Source organism: Pinus tabuliformis, chromosome 2_2 (genome assembly GCF_031772625.1).
Source record: "Pinus tabuliformis cultivar Carrire ecotype Pingquan chromosome 2_2, CPIR1, whole genome shotgun sequence".
Lineage (NCBI taxonomy): Eukaryota > Viridiplantae > Streptophyta > Pinopsida > Pinales > Pinaceae > Pinus > Pinus tabuliformis.
In genome coordinates, this window is record NC_142300.1 from 1,067,517,569 (window position 1) to 1,067,544,842 (window position 27,274).

General features: G+C 40.6%; 1 protein-coding gene across 1 annotated transcript in view; it reads left to right on the forward strand.

Moving 5' to 3' along the window:
• The window catches only part of LOC149197077 (uncharacterized), a 161,226-nt gene extending 134,271 nt beyond the window's left edge, over window positions 1-26,955 (forward strand). The window contains exons 4-5 of the mRNA XM_089403844.1: window positions 25,944-26,051; window positions 26,236-26,955. Of these exons, the coding sequence (XP_089259970.1) occupies window positions 25,944-26,051; window positions 26,236-26,383 (256 nt within the window). The 3' untranslated portion in view covers window positions 26,384-26,955. The remainder of the gene's footprint in view (window positions 1-25,943; window positions 26,052-26,235) is intronic.
• Window positions 26,956-27,274: the final 319 nt, after the last annotated feature.

Sequence of the window (27,274 nt, forward strand, 5' to 3'; positions counted from 1 at the left end):
ATTCACTTCTCAGATCCCTTAGGGGGGATTTGGAGAGAAGATCCATTCATCGACAGGTATAGTGATGCGATGGTGGAGGTGATGACACCGATCAGGTGTGGCCCGACACGTAGAGACACAACTATAGGCCATCACATCCAGGGACGTGTGGGAGCATCTAGCGTTGAGCAGTGGACTACCAGTGGACTCAAAGGTGCATGGTGGTATATCGTAGTGTGTTGGATTGCGTTGTGGAGTAGGAGTGTCTTACATCACATTGTGTACACACGGGGAGTGACTGGCGCCTTGACACAGACAGGGCACGGGACGATACACGGTGGTATAACAACAGCCGGGGATATCCTGTGGTATGCAAAGACAGGTCTTTGCCTGGTTTATCAATAGATCTGAGACCGAGAGAGGGGCACCCATAGGGTTATTCTTCAGTACTTCAGCAGATTCTTGATCCTACCCTTGGGGACCTACCCACCCATGACTCTCCAGTGGAGACGTGTGGTGGAGGCACAAGTTGATGGATGCAAGCTTAGGGATGACATGGTTTATTACAAAGGTAGCATAGGTTCCACTCTCGGGCTCACATAGGGAGAGCCAATTGCGAGGGAAATGCATGATGCAATTCGGGCGAGACAATCTGAGGTATCCCAGGAGCCTGAGGGACGATGGATGGTAGACTTTATTTACAGGAGAGCACCCATACTCCTAGCAATATCTAGATGTATCATCAGGAGTTGGGATAGTGGAGCTAACTGCGTGGTTTGGCAGGAGCAAGGCAAATTGGTTGGTATGGGGCAGACTCTTGATACTTGGGGTTCACCCATGGGATACATATAGGGATCAAAGATGAGGGCCCGATGGGTTCTAGCAGGTGGCAACGCTACGCAGCGACACTCCGCAAGGAGTGGGAGTTATGAGATCCCAGTATGGTTGGGGGATCCAATGATCCGGTTGGCGGGTGGATCACTCCCCTTAGTGATGAGCAGGGTCATGGCATAGGGTCATCCAGTTCACCTTGGGTTTTACACATGGGGGATCACTGAGATCTCCACTGCATGGCAAGGCAGACTTATCCTGTTGTTGCTCGGGGTCGAGGTTGGCAGTAGAGGCGTAGATATCGGCATCATGGAGATGCCTAGACAGGATGAGCTTGGCTCTCACAAATTTTTCGCCACTAGGCCTCAGGAGAGGAGGATACAATTTGCACACAGTGGGCAGTATGAGCATGTTGCACCACTGGTTATGACTAGAGAAACGCAGTGTCAGCATGGCAGTTTCGTTTCGCGATCAGCACATGATCTCAACCTCTCAAGGCTTGGTAGATCAGCCACATTTAAGGATGTGCTAGTTTCTACAGGGGAAGATCGTACAGGTCTTCCATTGGGTTTCAGTTGCATAGAGAGTAGTTTTCCCCTTGGAGATTTGTTAATGACTTGAGGCACTGCGCTAGTATGGTAGGATGATTGGCACGTATGGGTTTTGGCGGTCATTGGCACTACTCAATGGTAGGCACCAGGAATTGGGAGCGATGGGCCTCCAATCCGGTTGTGGGATCCATGGATCCATTGGGTGAGAGGACTACATTGTTTTGGGAGGATCATGGGGATGACAGAGATAAGATTGCATCCTTCTTTGGATGGCAGGTTCAAAGACTATCAGGATGATCACTACAGGGTGAGGAAGGCCCTTCTCGCTATTATTTCGACAAGAGTTTGGGCGTGCATCGGTGGATGGTAATCTTGGCGGGGTGCTCCGGTAGGATAGACCTATGTGTAGTGGAGTTTTCCCTTATTGGGTGTATAGTAGAGGTTTACCGGAGTGGATGACTTTGCAGGAGAACGAGTGGGACCTGTGAGCTATAGGGATGAGCAGTTTGGGTTACGGATTGGGGAGAGTGGGTTCCCACAAGGGGAGGTCACCTAGATCTGCTATTGCTACTCCTTTATGACTGATCAACATAGGGATCAATAGTGGCTCAATGGGATAATTGGGACCCCAGTATTGCTCACAAGTGGTAATTGGGTCAGCCTAGAGAGAGCGCTTGTTCGATAGTTGCTTGACGACTAGCAATGTTTTTGTCGGGAGGACTGTGATATTCCTGCTTAGCAATATTGCTAAGGGAAATATCAATCTTGCCCAATTTTGTCTAATTTCATGTTTGCACTTAGGCTATGTGGGTTTAGAGGTCCCACATGAATTTTGGGATTAAGTGGGGACTGAAACATTAGAAAGGAAGGGAATATTGCGTCTCTAGTGGAGCATGGGGGCTACCCCATGGAGGATTACGACCCACATGTGGAGTACACTCTCATTGGAGCGAAGTTGGTGGGGGAAAGTCGAGTTGGGCCCACATGGTCATCTTGGAGGTTCTTTGATAAATAAAGCAAGAAGCACTCATTTTGGTCATTCATTCATCTATTTTGAAATTGTGTCTTTGACATAGCACGCTTGAGCGGAAGTCAAGTCTGCAAGTGTTGTTTAGCACACGAGTGTCTTCGAGCGGAGATCTCAACCCTTGCTTTGGCGGACATCAAGTGCCAGCCCAAGGAGGCCGAGTTACAACAATAGGGAGGCCGAGTTACAACAACAGGGAAAGTAATAGCTGGGAGGCTGAGTTACAGCACTAGGGAGGCTAAGTTACAACAACAGGGAAAGGAGAAGCAGGGAGGCCGAGTTCAGTAGTAGGGAAAGCTATAGTAGCGCAGGCACTGCGCAGTGCTTGGAGGAGACACACTTGGGAGTTGGAGGAGTGAAGGAGTTTGGGCCTAAAACTTGAGGTGGAGTTCCGGGGAAGTGTTGTGGGGGATTTTCCAGCATTTTGGCGGAGCAACAAATGCAACATCTGCTACTGGCTACATCTTTTGCTTATGGAGGAGGGCCGAGCAATTGGGGTCAATTTTGGAGCTTCAAAATTATGACAAACCCTTTCTGGGTTTTTCTAGGTTTTTGACAAGGACCTTAGAAATAATTTGGCATAATTTTCTGGGAAGATTTGAGGGGTCAAACAGGAGTCCCAATTTAGCCAGCAACGAAGACGAGCTAAGGGAAATAGAGCCGAATTTTCGAAGTCAATTATTGGCCAATTCCTTCATGGGTTATTCTGGGTATTTGGTGGAGAGGCCAAGATTAATTTCCCAAAATTTTCTGAGCACCGGAGAGGGTCCTAGCAACAAATCCATTCAGCCAACAACATATTTTTGGGCATCTTCAATGCAACGCTTGAGAAGCATAGCAACATTTTGGTGGAGGGTGTCTTATTTTTCATTTGGGGCTTTGCTAGCTTGCCTTGAGCAAGCCTAGGTGCATTCCTTCCAACACCTTATTGTACACCCATATTTATTAATAAAAAGAGCTCAACAGCGCAATTTTTGGTGCAATTTTATGGTCTGAATGTGTGTTCACTTTTTATGGTGTTTTTGTCTATGTTTGCTTTGCATATTTACTGTTAATTTTCCTTAGGGATATTACAATGTTAGAAAATCAGAAAGGCAAAAGGATTTTCTTATGATGATAATTACTTGTGAAATTCTTATTTACTTATTAAACGTTTTGTGTCTTCTTTTACTTTAGTTCATCAAGCAATTACCAAAACCATAACGCAAAGATCAAGGACACCAGATGTACGCAGATAACCAGGATAAAACCCCTATCTAGGGGAAAACCTAGTCAACAACTCTTCCTTCAATAGTTTCACGAGATAATCCGAGACTCCTTGACCTAGACACAAACTTTCTCCAATCACCAAGTCAACCCTTCTTTTGTAGATGATAACCTTCCAGTTATAACTTCGATCTAGAACTTCGACCTTAGCAATATATTCGGCCTCGGCGGTGCTTAGAGCAACTGATTTCTGCTTCCTGCTCGCAGATCCCAATGAGAGGCAATATCCCGACATGCACTTTCTATCCACCACATTGCTAGCCCATTCAAAATTAGAATATCCATGTAGCCTCAAATTTTGGACAGTGTATCTCAGCCCATAGTTGATTGTGTGTTAAAATTGGCAACTAGGGCCAAACTCCATGTGGGTCATCTTATTCATGGCTAATAATATTTTTACTAGATTCCTCTTGTCGAGAGGTGTAGGATTGATCTAAAGATCATTCGATTCCTATAAGTATTTATGGAGATATGAATTTATTTTGATTATGGACTAATTGTCTAAGTCGGCTAGCAACTTATGTAGGCTCAGAAGTCCAAAAGTCGCATCTATTCAACCCCAATGTTTTCATATCAATACAGGAGGTCTTCTCCTCATTTGGACACACATTTTCTCATCACATCTCTCTCTCTCTCCTGCGCAGAAAAGAGTCTCTTCTCTCCTGCGCAAAAAAGACTCTTCTCTCACACGTGTGGAAGGAAGGACGCAGATTTTAGGGCTGCAACTGCAGATTGGAAGTTTGACCAGTGTTGACCATCATTCTCTCTCTTTGGATTGCGTAGTAGGTGAACCTGACTCTCTCTGTAAGGCGCATTTTTTGGTGAAGGAATCAAGGCGATCTAACGGTCGGATTGCAAGATATTGACTGCCCTAATTTAGCGCTGATCTAGGGTTTGCTACTGCTGATGTAAATCAGATTTTTGTACTATTTCTCTCTGCTAAATTATTGAAGATAAAAGAAGATTTGATCAAAGGGTTTCCCCATATTGGGGTTTGTCCCTGGCTAGCCGCTACATCTTGTGTCTCTTGTCTTGGCTTGTTTTCTGTCGATTGTTTAATGTTCTATCTGCACTTTACTTAATGTACATGTGATTGCTAATCTGTGGATAATAATAAGAAAAATAACTAAACTGCTCTAAGCATAAAACATACCATAACTTAACATGGTATCGGAGCTGAGGTGAAGACAATGCCCAAGCAAGAGCAAGAGCAATCATCGAAAAGAAGGTTGGTAGGCTATCTAAAAAAGAACTCATGGGGTCCTCAACACACTTCCCTGCTGAAGACAAGCTCCGTGAGAAGTCTGACTACCACGGATGGAAGATGTCTCTCAATCTAACATTAGAAGAACAAGAAGTGTTGGACCATGTGAGAGGCGGAATTGTTGAGCCTCCATCAAATGCATCTGCTACTGCTAGAAACAAATGGACCAAGGGGGAAATAAAAGCTAAGAAGATCATCCAGGACTCTATCGACAAACATTTGGTGGCCTACATCTCCGACCTGAACACCTCCAAGGAAAGCTATGATAGACTGGACTACTCTTCTCAACAATAACGTAATTCTTGGATTCAAGGAATTAATGGCAAGATGCATTCAAGAAGAATTGGGGATGGAAGAGCAAGAAATGCCCATACCTAAAGGTCCTCCCGCTGCCTTTTCTTCTCTTGCTAAGAAAAGAAATAATTCTGGAGCTAAATCCAAAAGGAAAGGCCGGACCTAAGGGTGGAAAGAAAGGACGATGTTATATCTGCAATAAAGCAGGTCACTACACAAGGGAGTGCCCTGATAGAAGGGACTCACACCGGGACGATGATCAAAATCCCTCTCAAGGCAATCAGAGAAATGGCAGGTCAAGTGTCCGAGGTAAAAGGAGTGATGGAAATCAAGGAAGAGGACGACCAGTCAAGAAGGCAAGAAATTCCAGGTATGAATCTAACACTGTTGACAATAAGCAGGATGAATATTATTTACTAGCTGCTCTATCTACCTCTGCTCCTTCGAACTCGCTGGGAAATTGGCTTATTGATAGTGGTGCCTCAAGGCACTTCATTGGTTACAAAGAAGTTCTCCATAATCTGATAGAGAAAGAAACAAACCTGGAAATTGTCCTTGGAGATAATATGAAATATCTCGTGAAAGGTGTAGGCAATGTCTCTCTTAAATTGAATCAAGGTAATACAATCCACCTACAGGATGTATTATATGTACTTGATCTCAAAAAGAACTTGGTGTCCATTTCGGCAATGGAAGACAAAGGCTACAAGGTGGCTTTCAGCAATGGCAAGGTACGTGCCTGGAAAAACAATATCAAAGATGCCTTCACTCTTGGGTTTCGAGTTGATTCATTATATCAGGTCAAAGGAAGTCTGCTAGGTGTCATGTCTTGTGACACATCTCTTCAGTCCGAACTATGGCATTGGAGGTTTGCTCATCTTCATTATAAAGCTCTACCCAATGTAAGACAAATGGTGACAGGGATGCCCGAATTCCAAGTAGAGCAAGAAGGTGTATGTCCGGGATGTGCTGAAGGAAAGCTAGAAAGGGGACCATTCCCCTCAAGCCAAAGCAAGACCTCCAATATATTGCAGTTAGTTCACTCAGACATATCTGGTATGATGCCTGTGAACTCCTTGGGAGGATATTCATATAACCTCACTTTTACAGATGACTATTCTCGCAACACTTGGATATACTTCTTGAAAAAGAAGGATGAAGTGTTCTCCTGGTTTCAACACTTCAAAGGCTTGATCGAGAATCAAACTGAAAAGAAGATCAAGATCTTAAGGACTGATGATGGGATTGAATATGAGTCTAATGAGTTTCATGATTGTTGTAAAGAGGCTGGCATTAAGAGGGAGACTACTACACCATATACTCCTGAGCAAAATGGTGTGGCGGAAAGGAAGAATCATACGATCGTGGAAGCTGTTTGTGCTATGCTTCATTATCAAAGACTTCCGAAGTTTCTATGGGCCGAAGCTGCAAACACCGCCGTATATGTACAAAACTGATTCCCCCATCAAGCATTGGGTTCCAAGACTCCTGAAGAAATGTTCACCGGTAAGATACCTGACGTCTCTCATTTTAGAATTTTTGGAAGCCCTCTATATTTTCATGTGCCAAAAGAGAAAATGAATAAATTGGGTGCATCTGGAAAGAAAGGAATCTTCGTGGGTTATAGTGAAAATACTAAGGGCTATAGAATCTATGTAGCCAGTCAAAGGTAATTCGTGATTAGTCATGATGTCACCTTTGACGAAGATATGGCCCTTAGCAAGGTGGACAATCTTCCTACTTTGAGGAGCTCTCAAGAAGCTGACACCAGGGAACCGAAAGAAAAAGAAGATGAGACAATGCCCGATGTGGAAGAACCCATGGATCCTATTGATCCTCCTCCGCCTGAGCCTTCCTCTTCTAGGAAGAGGCCTTCATGGCTTAGGGGGACACTTGATGATGCTGAAGGACACACTGCACCCCAAGGAACCTTCCGTGAAAGAAAGACGCCGAACAGATATTAGGGATACCTGATCATCATGAGCACGATCATTCAAAATGAGCCTTCATCATTCTCAGATGCCGTCAAGCATCAAGTATGGAAGGATGCTTGACCTGAAGAATATGAGTCTATTATGAAGAATGATGTCTGGGAAGTGGTTCCCAGACCCCTGGATAAGACAATTGTCACTTCTAAATGGCTTTACAAGATAAAGCATGTAGCTGATGGAAGTACGGAAAAGTATAAGGCTCGTTTTGTCGCTCGTGGCTTCTCCCAGAAGGAAGGTATAGACTATGACGAGATATTTGCACCTGTTGCCAGATCAGAGTTGCGGGGGAGTGCTCCCCCCCCTTCGAACCCGCACTCAATCCGCGCTCCGAGCAGGAGCGGCTCGGGAGCGCGCTCCGGAAAAAAATTTACGCTCCCTGCCAAAATCGTGAGCGAGTTCGGGAGCGTCGCTCCCGGAGCGAAAATTACAGCTCGGGAGCGATCGCTCCCGATCGCTCCTGAGCGTTTAATTATCGCTCCGGGAGCGACGCGTGCGATGCCGGGAGCGATTCGGGTGAAAAAAATTCCGTGGACCCGAAAGAAATTTCATTTTAAAAAAAATTAGTTTTAAAACGACTTAGGGGCAAAAAAAATTTCATTGTCACTTGAATGAGTTGAGGAGAAGCTAGAGAGCGAAGGAGATTGAACAAAGGAGCGAGGAGCATGTGCCGAGGAGCAAGCCTGCAAAGAGGTTAGTTACGTTAGTAACTTAGTAATTTAGTATTTTAAACCTTATTTAGGTAGTAATTTAGTATAGTTTAGTTAGTTTAATTTAGTTTAGTTTAATTTATTTATTAAAAAAATCATGAATCTAAATAAAATTTATAAATTAAATTAATTAATCTAAATAAATTAATTTAATTTTATCATTCATATTCCCATTCCCATTCCCATTAAATTTTGCAGATTCAAAAGCCTACAAATATCAAACATCATGGACCTGACTATATTTCTTGGCATTTTCCTCTTCTTGGTCCCTCTTATGGTTATTGTGGTGCTGGAGAGTAGGAAACAGAGGGGCCAAAATGAAGAGGGGGATGAAGAAGCTGGAGAAAGTGGATTTGATGAAAACCTTGGTGAGGAGGAGCTGGAGGAGGGTGAACATGACTCTCAAAAAATTAAACAAGACCAAACCCCATTGTGGAAATATGTTAACAGGCTTGAAGCAGGGAAAGGGGGTGGAACCACTAAATTTCATTGCCCCCATTGCAACAATAATTACACAGGTTCATACACCCGTGTTAGAAAACACCTCTGCGGGAAAAGGCAATGGGATGGAGATAAACAAATAGGAATCAAAACTTGTGCAGCTGTGTTAGCAGCAGATAGAGCCAAATACATAAGGGAAGAGGAGGAAACCCAATACAAATCTAAAAAATCAAGGGGTTTCTTTGAACCAAGCTCACAATCACAAGCACAAAGAACTCCTTCAGCATCCTCCCAAGGCAATGGATATGGAGGCACAGGGTCATAAGCTTTAAGGCGTAGAACCATATCAGATTTCCTTGATGAGGGGTGTAGGAATGATGTGGATTCAAAGGTTTACAGGTTTCTCTATGCATGTGGGATACCATTCAATGTTCTTCGCTCACCTTATTGGCACGAAATGGTTTCTGCTATAAATGATGCCCCTAAAGGATACAAGAGCCCTGGGTATGACAAGGCAAGAACCGTTGGACTTGATCATGAAAAAGCAAAAATATCAGATTCTTTGAATAGAATGACAAGTTCTTGGACTGACCATGGGGTGTCCATTGTATCTGATGGATGGACAAATGTAAAAGGCAAGCCATTGATAAGTGTTCTTGCTATGTCCGTTAGTGGTGACATCTTTCTAACTGCACATGATTACTCAGACAAGTTCAAGATCGCCATCAACATTGCAGAAGCACTACTTAAAACAGTTGACCGTATTGGGCCATACAATGTCATCCAAGTCATCACTGATAATGCTCCTAATTGTAAGGCAGCGGGAGCAATTATTGAGGATAAATACCCCAACATATTTTGGTCTGGATGTTTGGTTCACATATTGAACCTTCTGATGCATGATTTTGTCAAGAACAAAAATGCACAATACAAATGGATTGGTGATTTGTACAAGAAAGGCAAACAAATGATAAAATTTATTACAAATCATAGCAATACCCATGGCCTTTTCCGCAGTCACTCAAGATTGGAGTTGTTGAAGATTGCAAAGACTAGATTTGGTAGCTATTACCTCACCTTCAAGCGCCTTTTGAAGGTAAGAGAGTCATTGGCTAGCATGGTATCAAGTCCACATCGGCAGGTATTAAAGGAAAGGGCTACAAATGCAGCTGACAAGCGAGGTTTTGAACGGTGGAGGAGGCTGCTCTTGATGGTCAGTTTTGGACAAGTGTGAGGCAAGTATTGGATTTCACCAACCCCATTTATCACATGATTCGGTTTGTAGATACAGATAAACCAGTGATTGGCAAGGTGTATGAGCAGATGGATACCATGTTGGGGCAAATAAAAGATACTGTTCATAACAGAGATCTCGACTTGTACAAACTGATTCACGATTGTGTGTGTGAACGGTGGAATAGACTTAATCTTCCACTACATTGCTTGGCGTATATCCTTACGCCAAAATACTACTCTACATCTTGGTTGGGCCAACCTGCACCAGGGGGTGGGATTAGGACCAAACCCCCTTTAGATGCAGAGGTAACTAGTGGATATTTGCAAGCATTAGAAAAGTTGATACCTGACAGGGAGGAATGTGCAGCTGTGCGCCTTCAAATAGGAAAATACTTTAGTGGCACTGGTTTGTTTGGTAACTTCCATGCAATGGAAGACAAAGACAAATTTAATTCTCTCACATGGTGGGAAACATATGGCGGCCAGGGACTTTTGCCAAAATTGGAAAAAAAAGTTTTATCACAGGTTGTAAATACTTCTTCTGCAGAGAGGTGTTGGAGCACCTACAACTTCATACATAATGTGAAAAGAAACAGACTCAATGAAAACCGGGCAAAAAGCTTGGTTTATGTGCACTACAACTTGAGGTTGTTGAGTCATTACTGTGATTGGGCTTATGAGGATCCCACATATAAAATTTGGGACAACCACACAAGGGAAGACAATTTGGAGGATGGCACTGTACATCTTGAAGAACTGGAAGATGAACTTATAAGGGATGAAGATGAAGCAGCTGTAGCAGCCATGCCACCTCCACCATCCAGTAGCAGTGCTCGAGTTCCAAGTCTTGTTCGTTTGCTGTCACCACCTCCATCTACACCCTCACGTGGAGGGCATGTGCCTTCTAGTTCTGGTCGTCGGTCTGTGTGGGAGACTCCTAGAAGACCACCACGACCTGCTTATACTCCTGGAGACTCTCGTGGCAAGGGCCACATGTAGATTTACAATTTACTTGTCTTTTCTAGTTTTCATTAGTTTTCATAACTGTTGAGTCTTGAGTCCTTGACCCTTGACTCTTGACTCTTTCATATCCTAATGATATTTTTTGTAAACAATATATGACTGTGACAATGAAAATTTGAAGTTTGAAGTTGGCAATTATAACTCAGTGGTAAATGATTGTGAATTATGAATATGATGCTTTGTGAAAGACTAAAGTTGTTTCATTTCATTTCATTATTCATGTTTCATTTTATAACATTTCATTTCATGTTAACAGTTAGAAGTTAGAACTTGGAAATATCTAAGATATTATTTCTTGTAATGGTTAAACTTAGCTTACAAGTACAACTTTGGTGATCAATGATGATAAATGTTATATATTGAATTTTCAATTTTGAAAGCTTGAAGTTGAAACTTTAAAATTGAATTTGATGAATCATGATTCATGAGACTCAATATGTTGCAGTTGTAATATGTATGTTACTAACTTGTGGACATGGTTGATGAAGATTATAACTTCTAGATGATTGATGTGATATGGTTCAATGATCAATCTATGTTTTTTTTTATGTTTTTTATATCTAATTCATCATTTTACATGTTTTTGTTGACATATATGTATCAAAAATAAAAAAATATATAAAATATATATATTTTTAAAAAATTGCTCCGGGATTCGCTCCCAAACTGGGAGCTTTTGAAAATGTCGCTCTCGCTACCAAGTACCATTGTGCCAGATATATCACCATCCGCTCGATCATAGCCCTTGCGGCTTCACAAGGATGGAAACTACATCAGATGGATGTTAAGACCACATTCTTGCATGGTTCAATCAAAGAAGAGGTCTACGTGGAGCAACCCAAAGGATTTGAGATTTATGATCGAAAATCTCATGTGTGCAGGTTGAAGAAGGCCCTCTATGGGCTGAAGCAAGCACCCCGAGCATGGTATGAGAGGATCGATAGCTACTTGATGAAGCTGGGATTCACTAGGAGTGAAGCCGATCCCAACCTTTACTTCAAGGTTGAAGATGACAAACCTCTCATACTGGTGCTGTATGTTGACGACCTCTTTCTAACAGGTGCAGACCCTCTCATTCACAAATGTAAGAGGGAGTTGGCTTCTGAATTTGAAATGAAGGACCTAGGATTGATGCACTATTTCCTAGGACTCGAAGTTTGGCAGAAGCCAAGGGAAATTTTCCTATCTCAGGGAAAATATGTGGTGAAGATATTGGAAAGATTCGGTATGGTGGACTGCAAGCCCGTAACTACCCCGATGGAGCTTGACTTCAAAAAGTTAAGCGGTATTGCTGCTGGACCTGTTTTACGAAATGCCACCGAGTATCGTCAACTTGTTGGAGCATTAATGTTCTAAGTGAACTCCTGTCCAGAATCATGCTTTGCAGTCAACACGTTGAGTCAACATATGGTTGAACCTCACCACATACATTGGATAGGTGCCAAGAATCTGTTGAGATATCTTCGTGGCACAATTACTTATGGGTTAAGATACACTACCGAAGATGTGAGACTACTTGGATATACTGATGCTGATTGGGCAGGCAGTGTGGTGGATCGTAAAAGCACTTCCGGGTGCTGTTACTCCTTGGGATCTGCCTCGATATCTTGGATGAGCAGGAAGCAGAAGTTGGTGGCTTTGAGCACCGCTGAGGCAGAGTATATTGCTGCTAGCATGGCCTCCTGTGAGGCAGTCTGGTTGCGAAAACTCTTCAGTAAGCTGTTTGGATTTACATTGGATACCACCATGATCCTGTGTGACAACCAGAGTGGGATTCGTTTATCAGAGAATCCCGTATTTCATGATCGCTCCAAGCATATTGATATCAGGTACCACTATATTCAAGATATGGTGTAGCGAGGAGCAATAAGGTTGAAACATATCGGTACAGATGAACAGGTCGTCGACATTCTGACAAAGCCCCTAGGAAAGGTCAAATTCCTGACTTTCCGAGAACGACTTGGTGTCATTCAGAGACCCTCTGATGAGGGTCAAGTATGATGTACTGAGCTCTGGGAGCTCCACGGGGGCGTAGGGTACTTCTTGGAGCTACACATGACCATAGGGTGACTCACCATCCCTTGTTGGTGAATCTTGTACAGGGTAAAAGGTTCAACTTTCCCTTGTGACACCCCGTGGCGACTATGGAACAGGATGATTAGTTCTCTTGTGGGCTTGGATGATGTGTTCTCCATGGCGATTGTGGACAGGATGATTCGCTCTCCTGTGGACAAGATGATTCGCTCTCTTGTGGGACAAGATGATTCGCTCTCCTATGGACAGGGTGATTCGCTCTCCTGTGGGACAGGATGATTTGCTCTCTTGTGGACAGGATGATTAGTTCTCCTGTCAAGGCATCCTACCCATGTAGTCTGGGACTCATGGGAAGTACCTCTCATCTGATCAATGAGTAGGGAAATGAGGATAGGGACCATAGTAGTACCGATGGACGCATCGTTGTATCTACCGTACTCCCTATGCTAGGATGACCTTCATTGATCTGGGATCAATGATACTGGTCTGGGACCAGTGAGAGTGGTACCCACTATGACACTGACTTCGGGTTAGTAGAGGATTGATCTAGGACCAGTGGTACACACTCTGAGACTGACTTCGGGTCAGTGGAGGATGGTATGATACATCCTCGATCACTTCTTCTTCATAATTCGAGCAGAGTAGAACAGAGTAGAACAGAGCAGAACAGGTAGAATAGAGCAGAGCAGAGCAGGGGTCAAGCTGTATAGGGTAGTGCATTTGATGGATGAATAGTAGCGATAGACAGACGAATTGTAGATGGAGTTCTCCCTAGTTGAGAGGGAGTGTTAAAATTGGAAACTAGGGCCAAATTCCATGTGGGTCATCTTATTCATGGTTGATAATATTTTTACTAGATTCCTCTTGTCGAGAGGTGCAGGATTGATCTAAAGATCATCCGATTTCGATAAGTATTTATGGAGATATGAATTTATTTTGATTATGGACTAATTGTCTAAGTCGGCCAGCAACTTATGTAGGCTCAGAAGCCCAACAGTCGCATCTATTCAACCCCAACATTTTCATATAAATATAGGAGGTCTCCTCCTCATCTGGACACACATTTTCTCATCACATCTCTCTCTCTCCTGCGCAAAAAAAAAAGTCTCTTCTCTCCTGCGCAGAAAAGACTCTTCTCTCACACGTGTGGAAGGAAGGACGCAGATTTTAGGGCTGCAACTGCAGATCAGAAGTTTGACCAGCATTGACCATCATTCTCTCTCTCTGGACTGCGCAGTAGGTGAACCTGACTCTCTTTGGAAGGCCACATTTTTTGGTGAAGGAATCAAGGCGATCCGATGGTCGGTTTGCAAGATATTGACTGCCCTAGTTTAGGGCTGATCTAGGGTTTGCTGCTGCTGATGTAAATAAGATTTTTGTACTATTTCTCTTTGCTGAATTATTGAAGATAAAAGAAGATTTGATCAAAGGGTTCCCCATATTGGGGTTTGTCCCTGGTCAGCCGCCACATCTTGTGTCTCTTGTCTTGGCTTGTTTTCTATCGATCGTTTAATGTTCTATCTGCACTTTACTTAATGTACATGTGATTGCTAATCTGTGGATAATAATAAGAAAAATAAGTAAACTGCTTTAAGCATAGAACATACCATAACTTAACATTGTGTCACGGAGATATCTCAAGAGGTTCTTAGCAACAATCCAATGTATGTGATGAGGTTGAACCATAAATTGACTCAAAGTATTCACAGTGAAGCATATGTTTGGTCGGGAGTTTACCAAGTACATCAGGGCCCCCAAAAGTTGTTAATACTTAGAAGGGTTTGCCAATTTGGGCCCAACAACAGTTCCACATAGCTTCTTGAAGTTGAGTTCCATCGGAGTAGAAACAGACTTGCAATCGACCATCCCACATCTCTCTTGCATCTTCACAATGTATTTTCTTTGTGAAAGGAAAATTTCGCATGGCTTTTGCTAGACCTCTAGGCCTAGGAAGTAATGCATCAGACCTAGGTCCTTCATCTCGAACTCGAAAGTCAACTCCCCTTTGCATTGATGAATGAGAGGGTTCACGCGAGTCATAAAGACTTAATTAACATAAAGGACCAAAATAAGAGGCATGTCCTTTTCAGCCTTGAAGTATAGGTTTGAATCAACATAGCTTCTCATAAATCCCAACTTCATAAGATAACTGTCAATCCCTTCGTATGAAGTCGTAGGGGCTTGCTTCAACCCATAAAGAGCTTTCTACAACCTTCATACGTGTGTTCTTCGATCTTGTACTTTGAACCCCTGAGGTTGTTCTAAGTAGACTTCCTCCTTAAGCGAGCCATACAAGAAAGTAGTTTTGACGTCCATTTGATGTAGGTTCCATCCTTGGTTGGCAGCGAGAGAAATAACAAATCGGATAGTGGTATATTGGGCAACTAGTGCAAATATCTCGTCATAGTCCACTCCTTCCTTTTGAGAAAAGCCTTGAGTAACGAACCTGACCTTATATTTTTCAACACTCCCATCAACTCCATGTTTGATTTTGTAAAGCCATTTAGAAGTGACCACTGACTTGTCCCTGGGTCTAGGCACCACATCCCATACATCGTTCTTCATGTTTGACTCATACTCCTTGTTCATCCCATCTTTCCAAACCTGGTGTTTTACAACTTCGAACAGGCATGGTTTGGCTTAAACGAGAGTACTCATGGCAGCCAAGTACCCTTCATACTTGTTCGACTTCTTATTTTCGCGAAATGTCCCTCTTGGAGTAGTATGTCTTTCAACATCTCCAAGAGTATCCTTGAGCCATAGGGGTCTCGTCCTAGAGTACGAGGGATCACCAGGATCCATTGGACCATCAACATTAGGTGCAAGCTCATCTATCAGAGGTTCATCCTGTTTTTCGGTAGCATCATCCTCCTTCCTTGGGATAGGGACATCTCCGACTTTCCCAAGGGCAGTGTGTAACAATCCATCTCAAATCACGAACAACATAGCAATATTAGCATGCATGTGAGGCATACATATGTTAGCTACATATGCATGCATCATATACATTGCACTAGTATATATATATATATATATACATCGACTATATATTGACTATTCATAGAGAATGTCTAAATATAAGATAAATGAATTAATTATCAAAGGTGTAAATTAAATACCTAATTCTCGTAAATAGAAGAAATACACTCAGTAAGAAATATAGTTGAGTTTATTCATATGTTTACATATAACCCAAAATGTGTACTAATAAAACTAAACCCATAAACCTTATGATTAAACTTGATATTTTATAAAACTTAAAATAATATGTAATATTTAAAAGCATCATGGTCTTATACTATCTAATAAATCAAAGTACCAACTGTCATAATTAAAGTGACACCATTCGATGTTGTGAGGATCTGATTCAATTAAAGGCAGATATCATGACAAAGCAGTCACCGCCTAACAAAATCTTATCCTTTCATAAAGGCGGTGAACAGATGCGTAGAGAGGGAGGAACCTCTGCTATTTAAAGGGAGAAAAGAGGATTTCGAAGGGGGGGGTTTCCTTGCCTGTGGATGGGGAAGGTTGTATGTACTGTGAGTGGAAAAACTGAACCAGGTGCTGTTGAAGGAAGAAGGAGAGGAAATTTTTCCCTGCTTATAATTTGGAACTATTGAGCCTTACTTGTTTTGAAGTCTCTGGGCACGGGGGAACGGTATGCATCGGTTGAGAAGCATACTGGATTGAGTATCTAGGTATACTCGGTTTGGCTGGGTGGTTTTGGTCATTCGGTAACGAGAGTGCTGGAGAAGTTTTGCTGCATCCTCATCGCAACAGCCAGGTAAGTACTTCGTCAAATCTATTAATACCATTTCAGACAGTTTCAACAATCTTTACAGTTTCACAGTTCAGTAATGGCTCTTAATTTAGTAGAGTCATTACACAGTGTCTTCATTAAAGGTGACATCACAACTTACTTCCACATCTCTTTGACCAGGCACATGGATTCCATATGCCTTTGAATTTTCACTGTAGCCAACGAATATTCCTTTCTTCCCAGAAGCTTACAATTTCTTTCTTTTCTCTTTAGGCACATGAAAATATATCGCACAACCAAAGATTCTAAAATGAAAAACATTAGGTTTCTTACCAGTGAAAACTTCCTCGGGTGTCTTGAAATCCAATGCTTGATGCAAGCTCCTATTTTGAACATATACGACAGTGTTGGCCACTTCTCCCCATAAGAACTTCGGTAGACCTTGATCATGTAGCATGGCGTAGGTGGCTTCCATGATTGTTCGATTCTTCCTTTCAACAACTCCATTTTGCGCAGGAGTGTGTGGAACAATTGTCTCCCTCTTAATGCTAGCCTCTATGCAAAAGTCATTGAATTCATTTGATTCATATTCGGTTCCGTTGTCGGTCCTCAATATCTTGATTTTCTTCCTTGTTTGATTTTCCACCAATGCTTTGAAAGAACAAAACCATTTGAACACGTCATCCTTCTTCTTCAAGAAATGGATCCATGTTTTGTGAGAGCAGTCATCCACAAAGATTGCATAATATGGGTATCCTCCAAATGATGTTACAGGCAACATACTAGACAGGTTAGGATGGACCAATTGAACAATATCGGTTGTCTTGCTTTCACTAGAAGGGAATGGTCCCTTTGTAAGTTTTCTAGTTGCACAACCCTTACTAACACCTTCATGATTCATGTGAACTCGGGCATACCTGTGACCATCTTCGTTACTCCAGGTAAGGTTTTGTAATGTAATTGGGAAAATCTACTGTGCCATATCTTGCCAAAGCTCCCAACTTGATAGAGACCATCAGCGCTAAATCCAAGAGTAAATGCATCTTTAGGGTTTCTTTGCCAAATAGGTACCTTTCCATCAACGAATGCTAACTTGAAGCCTTTATCTTCCATTGCAGAAATAGCCACCAGGTTCTTCAAATCGGGCACATACAATACTTCTTGTAGATGAATGGTTTGACCTTGATTCAAGTGAAGAGTGACAATGCCTATCCCTTTCATGGGGTAGGTGGCATTATCTCCAAGTATGATCTTCAAATTAGTCTTCTTTTCAACCAACTTTGTGAGGGCCTCCTTGTACCCAGTGAAGTGTCTTGAGGATTCACTATCAATAAACCAATGATCCAACATATCTGGAGGAGAGGCAGTAGATAGAGCGAAAATAGGATAAAGCTCATGTTGTTTTTCTACAATATTACTTTCATCATACCGACATTTCTTGTCCTCTTGAGAAGTCAACCCATAGTTGCGGGGGAGCGCCCCCCCTGATCCCGCTCCCAATCCGCGCTCTGGGGGGGAGCGGGTCGGGAGCGCGCTCCCTAAAAAAAATTTCGCTCCCTACCTTTTCGGGAGCGATTTCGGGAGCGTTTTGCCTTTTTTGCAATTTTTTTTTTGTAGTAATGTTTAAAATGCATTTTTTTGTTTTAAAGAAACAAATAATTTTTGAGTGGGGCAGCTTAATGATCAAGTCTAGACCCTAGTATTGATATGCTATTCATGGTAATGTTAAATTCTTAAAGTAAAAGTGACATTCTCCTTAATATTCATTTTCATCCTTTTACTTAAATTTTTAACATTACCATGAAATGACTCAGGGTGTTTGAGAGTGGTACAAGCCTCATTGGATTTCATATGGAGAAAGTAGAATTTTAGATTTCATTCAAAATCCAGCAGACTTATCAGTTTTTCAGGATTTCAGGATTGGGGGATTGCAATGTTTCCATTGAATTTTGTCATGTATTAGGATATGGAACTCGTATTTAATCAAGAGCACCAATCCCTCTATGTACCTAGATGTTAGTGACATTGGTTGTCGAACTCCTCTATCATGACCCTCCTAAAAATGTACGCATCACTCAAACAAGATCTTGACTTGACATGCTATACTTGTTCTATCTTATGTTAATGCTTAGAGGGTGATATTAATGACAAAGATCCCTATACAGATACAGTGGTAATGACAAAGATACCTATGGATATTAATGCTTAGAGGGTGATATTAATGACAAAGATCCTGATTTTCCAACAAGACTAAAAAATTAGACATTTCTCGTGGTGGCAAGAGGCCCAAGCATAAGAAATAGATAATAGATTTACTTCTCTTTTCTAGTTTCTAGTAACTTTTATAACTATTGACTCTTTGATATTTATTATGATATTTTTTTAAACAATATATGTCAATTTCTGTTTGAAGTTGGCAATTATAACTCATTAGTAATGAATTATGAATATGATGCTTCATGAAAGTTGAAAGTTGTTTCATTTCATTTCATTTTATAACATTTCATTTCATGTTAGATATTATTTGTTGTAATGGTTACACTTAGCTTACAAGTACTCCTTTGGTGATCAATGATGATAAATGTTATATATTGAATTTTGAAAGCTTGAAACTTTAAGATTGATGAATCATGAGACTCAATATGTTGTATGTTACTAACTTGTGGACGTGGTTGATGAAGATCATAACTTTTAGATGATTGTTGTTGTATGGTTCAATCTATGTTTTTTTTATGTTTTTTATATCTAATTCATTATTCTACATGTTTTTGTTGACATATATGTATCAAAATATAAAATATATATATATATATATATATATATATATATATAAAACGCTCCGAGATTCGCTCCCAAACCGGGAGCTTTTGAAAATGTCGCTCCCGCTCCCGCTCCAGCTCCCAAGTAACACTGAGTCAACCATTTCCATTTCGTGTAGTGGGGGCATTCCCCTTTCCTTTATTGTTGAACTTTTTGCTCCTTTGATTGCCATTGCTTTTGAAATCATTGTTGTTGTTGTTGTCGTCATCTCTTGGACAATTCTTCTTGTGAGGACACTCTCTAGCATAGCAATCGAACCTATTGCAATTGTAGCCCCCTCCTTTTCTTCCTACCTTAAATCCCTTCTTGAATCCTTGACCCTTTCTTCTTGGACCAACATTATTCTTCATTATTCTTCTTTTTTGCATGAGCGGAGAAGGAAGTCAGAGCATTTTCATTGGAGGGCTCATCTCTCTCCATCATCCTTGTCTCCTCTTGAGTGCATCTAGCCAATTAACTCATCAAAACCAGGTATCCTGCCATTATTGAGAATAGTTGTGACAAATACATCCCAAGGTCTTGAAAGACCTCCAGGTGCAATGAGAGTGAGTTCCCTCTCAACAATAACTTCTTCAATAGATAGCAAGTCATTCTTGATTTGAGTTATTCTCATGAAGTAGGATTGGATAGACTCCCTTTTGTCCATCTTGATGTTCTTCAAGTTGTGTTTGAGAAAGAGGATTTGATTTGCATTGTTCACTTTGAACATACCAACCAACTTATCATACATCTCCTTAGATGTTCCCAAAGCAGAAATATAGGCAACCAAATGCTTTTGAATGGAGCCAATGATAATTTTCTTATCTTTGACTTTACCTTTTCTATACTTGTCTTAGCAACAACGTGTGCATTTGAAGGAGGCTCCTCTACTTTTCCCTGCACATAGTCCATTGCATCATGCTCTTCCAATGTCAAGTCCAAAGTCATTTTCCATGCATGATAGTCATATTTGTCATTGAGCTTGTCCTCAGTCCTGTCCAACAGATCTCTCTTGGAGATTGATTTTGTCTCTCTTGCTTGGACTTTGTAATCACATTGATAGTTACTATAGATAGAACATGAACAACAAAATGCATAAGACAAGCCATGACAAGAGAACCCCTGATTTGGCGAATGTCAGGGAAAAACCCTTTGATCAATTCTTCTTATTATTATATCAAATGTTCAACAGAGAGAGAGAGAGAGAGTGCAATAAAGTCAAAATTGACTTGCCAAATGTTAACCAAAGAAACCCTATCAAATCTGAAATTTTCTGCCAGTAGTCAACAAACCTAACCAAAAAGTCAATGCTGGTCAAAACAACAAATTGTCCTCAATGTAGCTCGGCCATACCTAGTCAAACCTGGCCTTCTAAGGTGGTCAAAGTCAACCCAAAACAGTCATGAAATCAATGGTCAAACTTGGTAAAATTCTGTGGTCAACTTTGCAGTTAGCCTTGCGGTCAACCTTATGGTCATTTCTACAGTTAGCCTTAGTCGATGTGCCCAAAATACCTTGGTTTTAGTGCTAATAGGTGCGGCCTCCAAAGATCAAAATTTTGGCAGAAAATCACAGTCAAACGTGGTGAAAACACCCCTGGTCAACGCTGGTCAAACCTACAATAAACCTTGAAATTACAGCCCTGCAATTTGTCCTCCTCTTTGCCACATGTGTGAGAGAATTCGACTACCCAATAGTTGTACGGACCAATTAGATTAGAAGAGAGAAGAATGTGTGAGATGAGATGATGCCAAATGAGGTTGGAGGTCTCTCTTATTTATACAAATCTTTGAGGGTGAAGTGACATGTCTCCTGGGCTTCGTGAGCCGCCATGATGATGTGGCTAACATTGATAATTTGCACCCGTGGGCATAAATTCAAAAAACCATTTATGCTTATCCAAATTTAATGATCTTTAAGTCGATTTTGGTCCTCACGAAAAGAGGAATTCAATGCACTAATCATCTCCATCAAATGAGCTGTCCAAAGTGGAAGGCCCTAGTTGCCAATTTTAACAATAATCAATGCTTTCCTATTGAGAGAAGCCCCTAGTCACAAATCTTGCCTTATATTTATCAATACTTCCATCTGCTGCATGTTTAATCTTGTAGAGCCACTTGGAAGTTACCTCGAATTTGTCTTCACGCCTAGGTACGATCTTCCAAACTCCATTTCTCATTATCGATTGATATTCTTCATTCATGGCACCTTTCCATTCTTGATGTTTGACAACCTCTTCAAAGGTAGATGGTTCTACTACTATTAGTTTTGTCATATAGGCTGCATACGCAAAATATCTTTTGGGCTTCTTACTTTCCCTGAATGTGCTTGTTACCCACCATTTTGTGGGTGATATCCCTAGGATAAAATTTTCTCCAAGATGGTCCTCAACCGGTTGTTGGAAAATCAAGGATATTATTTTAGGGTTTGATGCTCCTTTCTTGATAATTACTTGTGAGTGTGTTGCTTCTTTTACTTCTTTATTATTTTATCTTTCATCAAGCAATTATAAGTATTGAAGATCACAAAACAAGAGCCACAAGATATAGGCACATGCCAGGGAAAAAACCCCCTCGAGGGGAAAACCTAGTCAAGATAATTCTTCCTTTCAATAGTATTCTTTGAGACTCTTTTACCCTAGACCAAGACCAAACTTTCTTTCCACACCATGTCAGCCTTCCAGATCTTCGCCCCCTTTCAACAACTTCGACTAGGCAACAACTTCCAGCAACATGCAGCATCCGACAACAACGAAATCTTAGGAGACTTCAATCTCCCAACCTAGACCACGAAACAGAGAGAGAGAGGCACCAAAAGTTTGATTTTCTTCTTCTCTAAAGACTTCGCAAACTCACACTTCTTTCGTCCTTCCCACAACAGACTTCGCACTTCTCTAGCACTTCTTGAGATATCGAACTTTCTTGAGAGTGAGATGCTCAAATGACTTCGACCTCCTTCAATATATAGGCTTCTAGTGGGTTGAATGGGGGTCCTTAGGCCGACTTGATCTCCCTTAGGCCGACATGATGTGGAGGGTACATAATTCATATTTGACTTGATACAAAACCTTTTTACATGGTTCGAAAGCACAAAAAGGGTCCCTTCGAATATACAATGACTCTATAAACTCAATATTAATCCTAGGAGTCCACAATGGGTACTTTGACTAATATAATGATGACCCAAGCATGAAACCCATGCTTTAATAAGTCATTGTTACAATAATAAAAATTCTTTTCTTTATTCTTTTAACAAGTACATTATTGAGCACCGAACATAGTTACATTTTCTAACACTCCCTCTTAACTAGGGAGGCATTCATAATGTACATATACAATGGAAGATCTCAAACTATATGAAAGCATGAAGAACGTTTAGGCACTGCAATGCCATGGACTAGATTCTTGACCAGGGCAATCTATCCAAGTGGGACTAAGGTGGACCCAAGCTTTCAACCCCTCTAGGTACCATCAAGCTTACTTGCTAACCACCAACCCAAACATACAAGTGTGTATGCAAAACAGAGCTCAATAAACAACACCACCTTTTCAATTCCGGGATCCAGACATCTACACAAAGTGTTGACCTAATGTCTCCCCAGGCAATGCTTCACTCGCAAAGCCTCAACAAATCTCTTCCATTTCCTTATGATCGATGCAATCACCAATATCTACCAAACCCAACAAGTTTCTTAGATATTTGGATTTCTTATTAGGAAGAGCCTTTGTCAGTATGTCTGCTATCTGTTCATCTGTTGGAACATACTCTAAGTTCACGATCCCATCCCGCACCAAGTTCCTAATAAAGTGAACCTTATTGTTGATATGTTTCGTCCTCGAATGAAACATAGGACCCAAAGACTTCTCGAACAAATCTCTTAGAAGCTTCCTTAACCAAACAACCTATTTTCCTACTTAACATGCAGCCACATATTCTGCCTCCTCACTACTCAATGCAATGGGATCTTGCTTCCTACTCATCCATGATGTTGAAGAATTTAGGGCAAGTAGGATTGATGTGATTCTTCTTAGCTTGATAACTATTTGTGAGGCATTTTAATTTTCTTCTTAGCACAATCTTCTGTTGGACATTATTAGAGTGTGTGTTTCTTATTTCATCAAATAAGTACCAAAACCAAAGAGACAAGAACACAAGATGTTTGGCTTTCTGCCAGGGCCAAAACCTCTCTCTCTTCGGGAGGAAAACCCACACACAATTTTTCTTATAGAGATTCCATTTGACGAATACCAAGACTGTTATGAATATAATTCATAACAATTAGATAAATAAAATAAATATTATTTAGGTTAAATAATCATTAAATTAAGTGAAAAGGCATGTCTAAAAGACATGCCCATTCACAAAAGGTCACCTGCTGAGGTATAAAAGCAGGGACGCATTGTAACATTCAAATCATCTTATATCATCTTATACAATTTTATATATATTAATAAAATATTATTTAAATACTTAGTGTATTTTTATATTAAAGTCTACAAGCTATCAGTCTTTGTGTTTCAGCATAGTTTTTATGCTACAGTGGTATCAGAGCCATGGCACACGATATAATTATGCGGGCCTTTGAACGTAGTTTGCCACACAATGTGCCATTACGTTCACATCCTGAATGCGTTGAGCAGTTCATTGAAATTCAAGAAGCATTTGAGCGATTAGAAAAATCATATGCAAAAGTTAAAGCATGTCGAAAGGAAAATGATAGTGATGAAAGTGAAACTTTTAGTGGAGATGCTTATGATGACGAAGATGAAAAGTCATTGTTTGAAGATGACAATGAGGCCAATTTGGAGATGCCTCTAACAGATGCAAAGGTTCAAGATCTGATTGATGAGTTTTTACAGGTTGAAAGCAAGGCAGCGGAAGCTCAAGAATCATTAGAGGAAGAATCACTTGCCCGTGTTGAAAGGGATGTTAGGTCTGAGTTATCTGAGTCATTAACTGGGAAAGATTTAGAAGATGCTGTTGAGAACGAAATGGAAACCTTCAAGGAACAGTGGGAAAGTACTCTTGATCGTTTGAAGGATGAGAGTGCAGTTTTGCTAGAGCAACTTGATGATGCTAGATCATTTTCCTTGTCGGGTATAGAAGGAAATTCTTTTCCTTGTGGAAATCATTCTGGTTTTGTTAATTCTAATGATTATTATATTCCAAATTCCCACAGCAATTATAATGTGAACTGTGTGAACAATAGTCGTGTTCTTGGTCCTGCAAACTGTGCCAATTATAATATCAACCAAACGATGAATTATTATTCTCCCGGTGCAAGCACCATGAGTCCAGAACAAGAGAGAGAACGCAGTGCCAGCCCAGTTGTCGGCCGAGAATTGGATGCTCTCGGCATTCCTAAATTTGATTGCCTCGATCGATATCGATATCCATATCGACATACACCCAAAGGAGAGCCAATTCCATACGTGCCTGATTTACGTAAAAAGTCCAGTAAAACCGAGGAAACCGAGGAACATGTTAGGGAGGAGAAATTCAGTGATCCATTCCATTTTTCCCAAGAAGGGAATGAAGGTGCAGTCCAACCTGATCAGAGGAATGAAAATGTTAAAAGATATGGAGGGATAAATGAAGGTGCAGTCCAACCTGATCAGAGGAATGAAAATGTTAAAAGATATGGAGGGATAAATGAAGGTGCATGTTTTGTCTGTTTTACAGACACACAAACGTGGACAGGAATACACATAAGGACGAGGGAGGATTGGATTGATTCAATCCCCAATTATTTATTGTTTTAATGACTACATTTATTAACTAAGGATTACATTATTTTATTATAAAGTTTCTAAGCCTAGCATTAATTAAATGTCTACTTATGTCTAAGTCCTAATTATGATCACTATACCTAATATTTCCTCCTCACCTTATTTGCACCTTTCCTCTATATTCATACTTCTAGAAAGCACCTTATTTGCACCCTTCCTCTATATTCATACTTCTAGAAAGAGGGAACCATCAAGCATTCTCCCTTTGCCACTTACAGTACATCCTTGCTTTTGAAGTCTGTGTAGAAATGTGAAAGTGGTATTATCTCACCTGAATCAAATCTCTAGTTGAGGTGCTAAGGCAGCAGAGTCATTGGGCATGAAAAGGTGACCTTTTCAAAAGCTAAAATTTAAACAATAAAAGCAAGAATCTACTGTTTAGTGCTTTTCTCCTTGTGCTGCACTAGGTATCCTGTTGTTCAAGGCTATACCATGGGATTTTGTTTGGTCAATTTCTAGTTGCATTTTCCCATTTAACTTTTTCCTATTTTATTCTTTTAATTTATCAGTTGGACTACTGAAGATAATTATTTTGCTAAATATAATGAAAACTGGTTAGGATAAGGTAAAGGAAATCTGACCATTGGATTTGATTCTGGGTAAGTATATTTTCTCAAAAATTTCTCTATGCTTGTGAGCACTACTTTGTGACAGCCATAGTAAGTGCCATTAAACATTAGTCATAGAGAGACACGAGGAAAATGGCAATAAACTGCATTTCACGAAAGTACCACACGTGCTTTTCATCATCTTCTTCTCTCTATCTCTATAGTAAATTGTAATTGGTCTTTCTGGTCTGCACAATCATCTACTGGAATTATCAAATGCAATGTGGATTTAGTCTGCTGTTATGTTGTCATCTTACTAGAGTATAAGAATAGAATGTTGACTGGTGTAATCTATGGTTAAAACGTGGTTCAAATTTGAAATACTGTATTTTGTGTACAGACAGTCTTTGTTATCTTTAGCAGAGGAAGCTGCTAGTGACCCTTCATCCATGCTAAAAGCTACAAAGAAAAAGATGAAGATAAAACGTGGCAGCAATGAGACGGACAGGTTAGTTGATATATTTCCTTGCACTAACTAGTTGTTTTGCATTATTATCATTACTAGGGTTTAAGAAGAATATATTAGTCGAACTGTCACAGGCTTGTTTGACTACAATGAAGGAGAGGGCTTGACAAAGAATATTCTCGAAGTTAGTAATTTCAAATTCTAACATTTCCTTCTGTCTTCACAGCTATGCATTGGCGTTTTTACAAGATCAGTCATCATTAGATCATATTCAGAATGCCAAGCAATTCCGACAAAAGAGACAATCACTTGTACAAAGGTCACCTTCTATGCTACAACTTACTTTATTGAAGAAGCAAGGCCGTCTACATTAGGATAGAATTGTCAGGGAAAATGGACATGGAAGCAACTCCATGTTTGAAGTTCCTTTTGCATAGAAGGTTAAAGGCTTGAATTTTTTTATTGAAAACCATATCAACAGTGTGTTACACTGTTAGCTAAACGGCGTTTTGATTTAATGACAACTTGTTAATCATCCAAGTGTTTGAAATCACACTTTAGTTTGATTCTCCTCTGGGATGCAGGGTAAAGCCCTTGACTTGTATTCCCTTGTATCTTTATAGTGTTCGTTAGTGTTTATTAGTGGATTAGAAAAAAGAGGGAGGCAAAGATATCCTTAGAGAAGTGGATTGTTTGATTCCAGGAGGTCATTTGGACTTCATTTTGGTGCAGGAATTGTGGTAAACGTTTGTTTGTGATGTTTTCTATTTTCCCCATTTTAATGGGAAATTATGCAAGCTTCCACCTACAAGTGTAGAGTTTTCTATTCACAAAGTGCTTGACAGATCACTGCATGTGGATTCGCGTCACAATCCAGATTAAATCCTTTTTGTTCGAGTAAAACATCTAAAAGTATAGAGTAAGGTTGTTTTGGGCCTTTTCAAAACATCTTGCATCCTCTCTTATTGTGATTTGCAATGCAAGTGCTCTTTGTGTAAGCATTTTGTTAAAAGTCCCTTTCAGGTAATAATTGTATTATGTGTTTTCTTTCTTTCCCGTTTATATGGAAAGCTATACAAGATTCCACTTCCAAGGATAGATTTTTTTCTATTTGTGAGTGCTCAACAGACAGTTACATCACAATCCTGATTCAATCCTTTTGGCAGGAGTAAAACATCTAAAGACGAATGTTTTTTTTATCTTAGTGACCTCTGCAGTCAGAAAGAAGAGCATAAAAGTATACAGGAAGAATGTTTTGGGGCTTT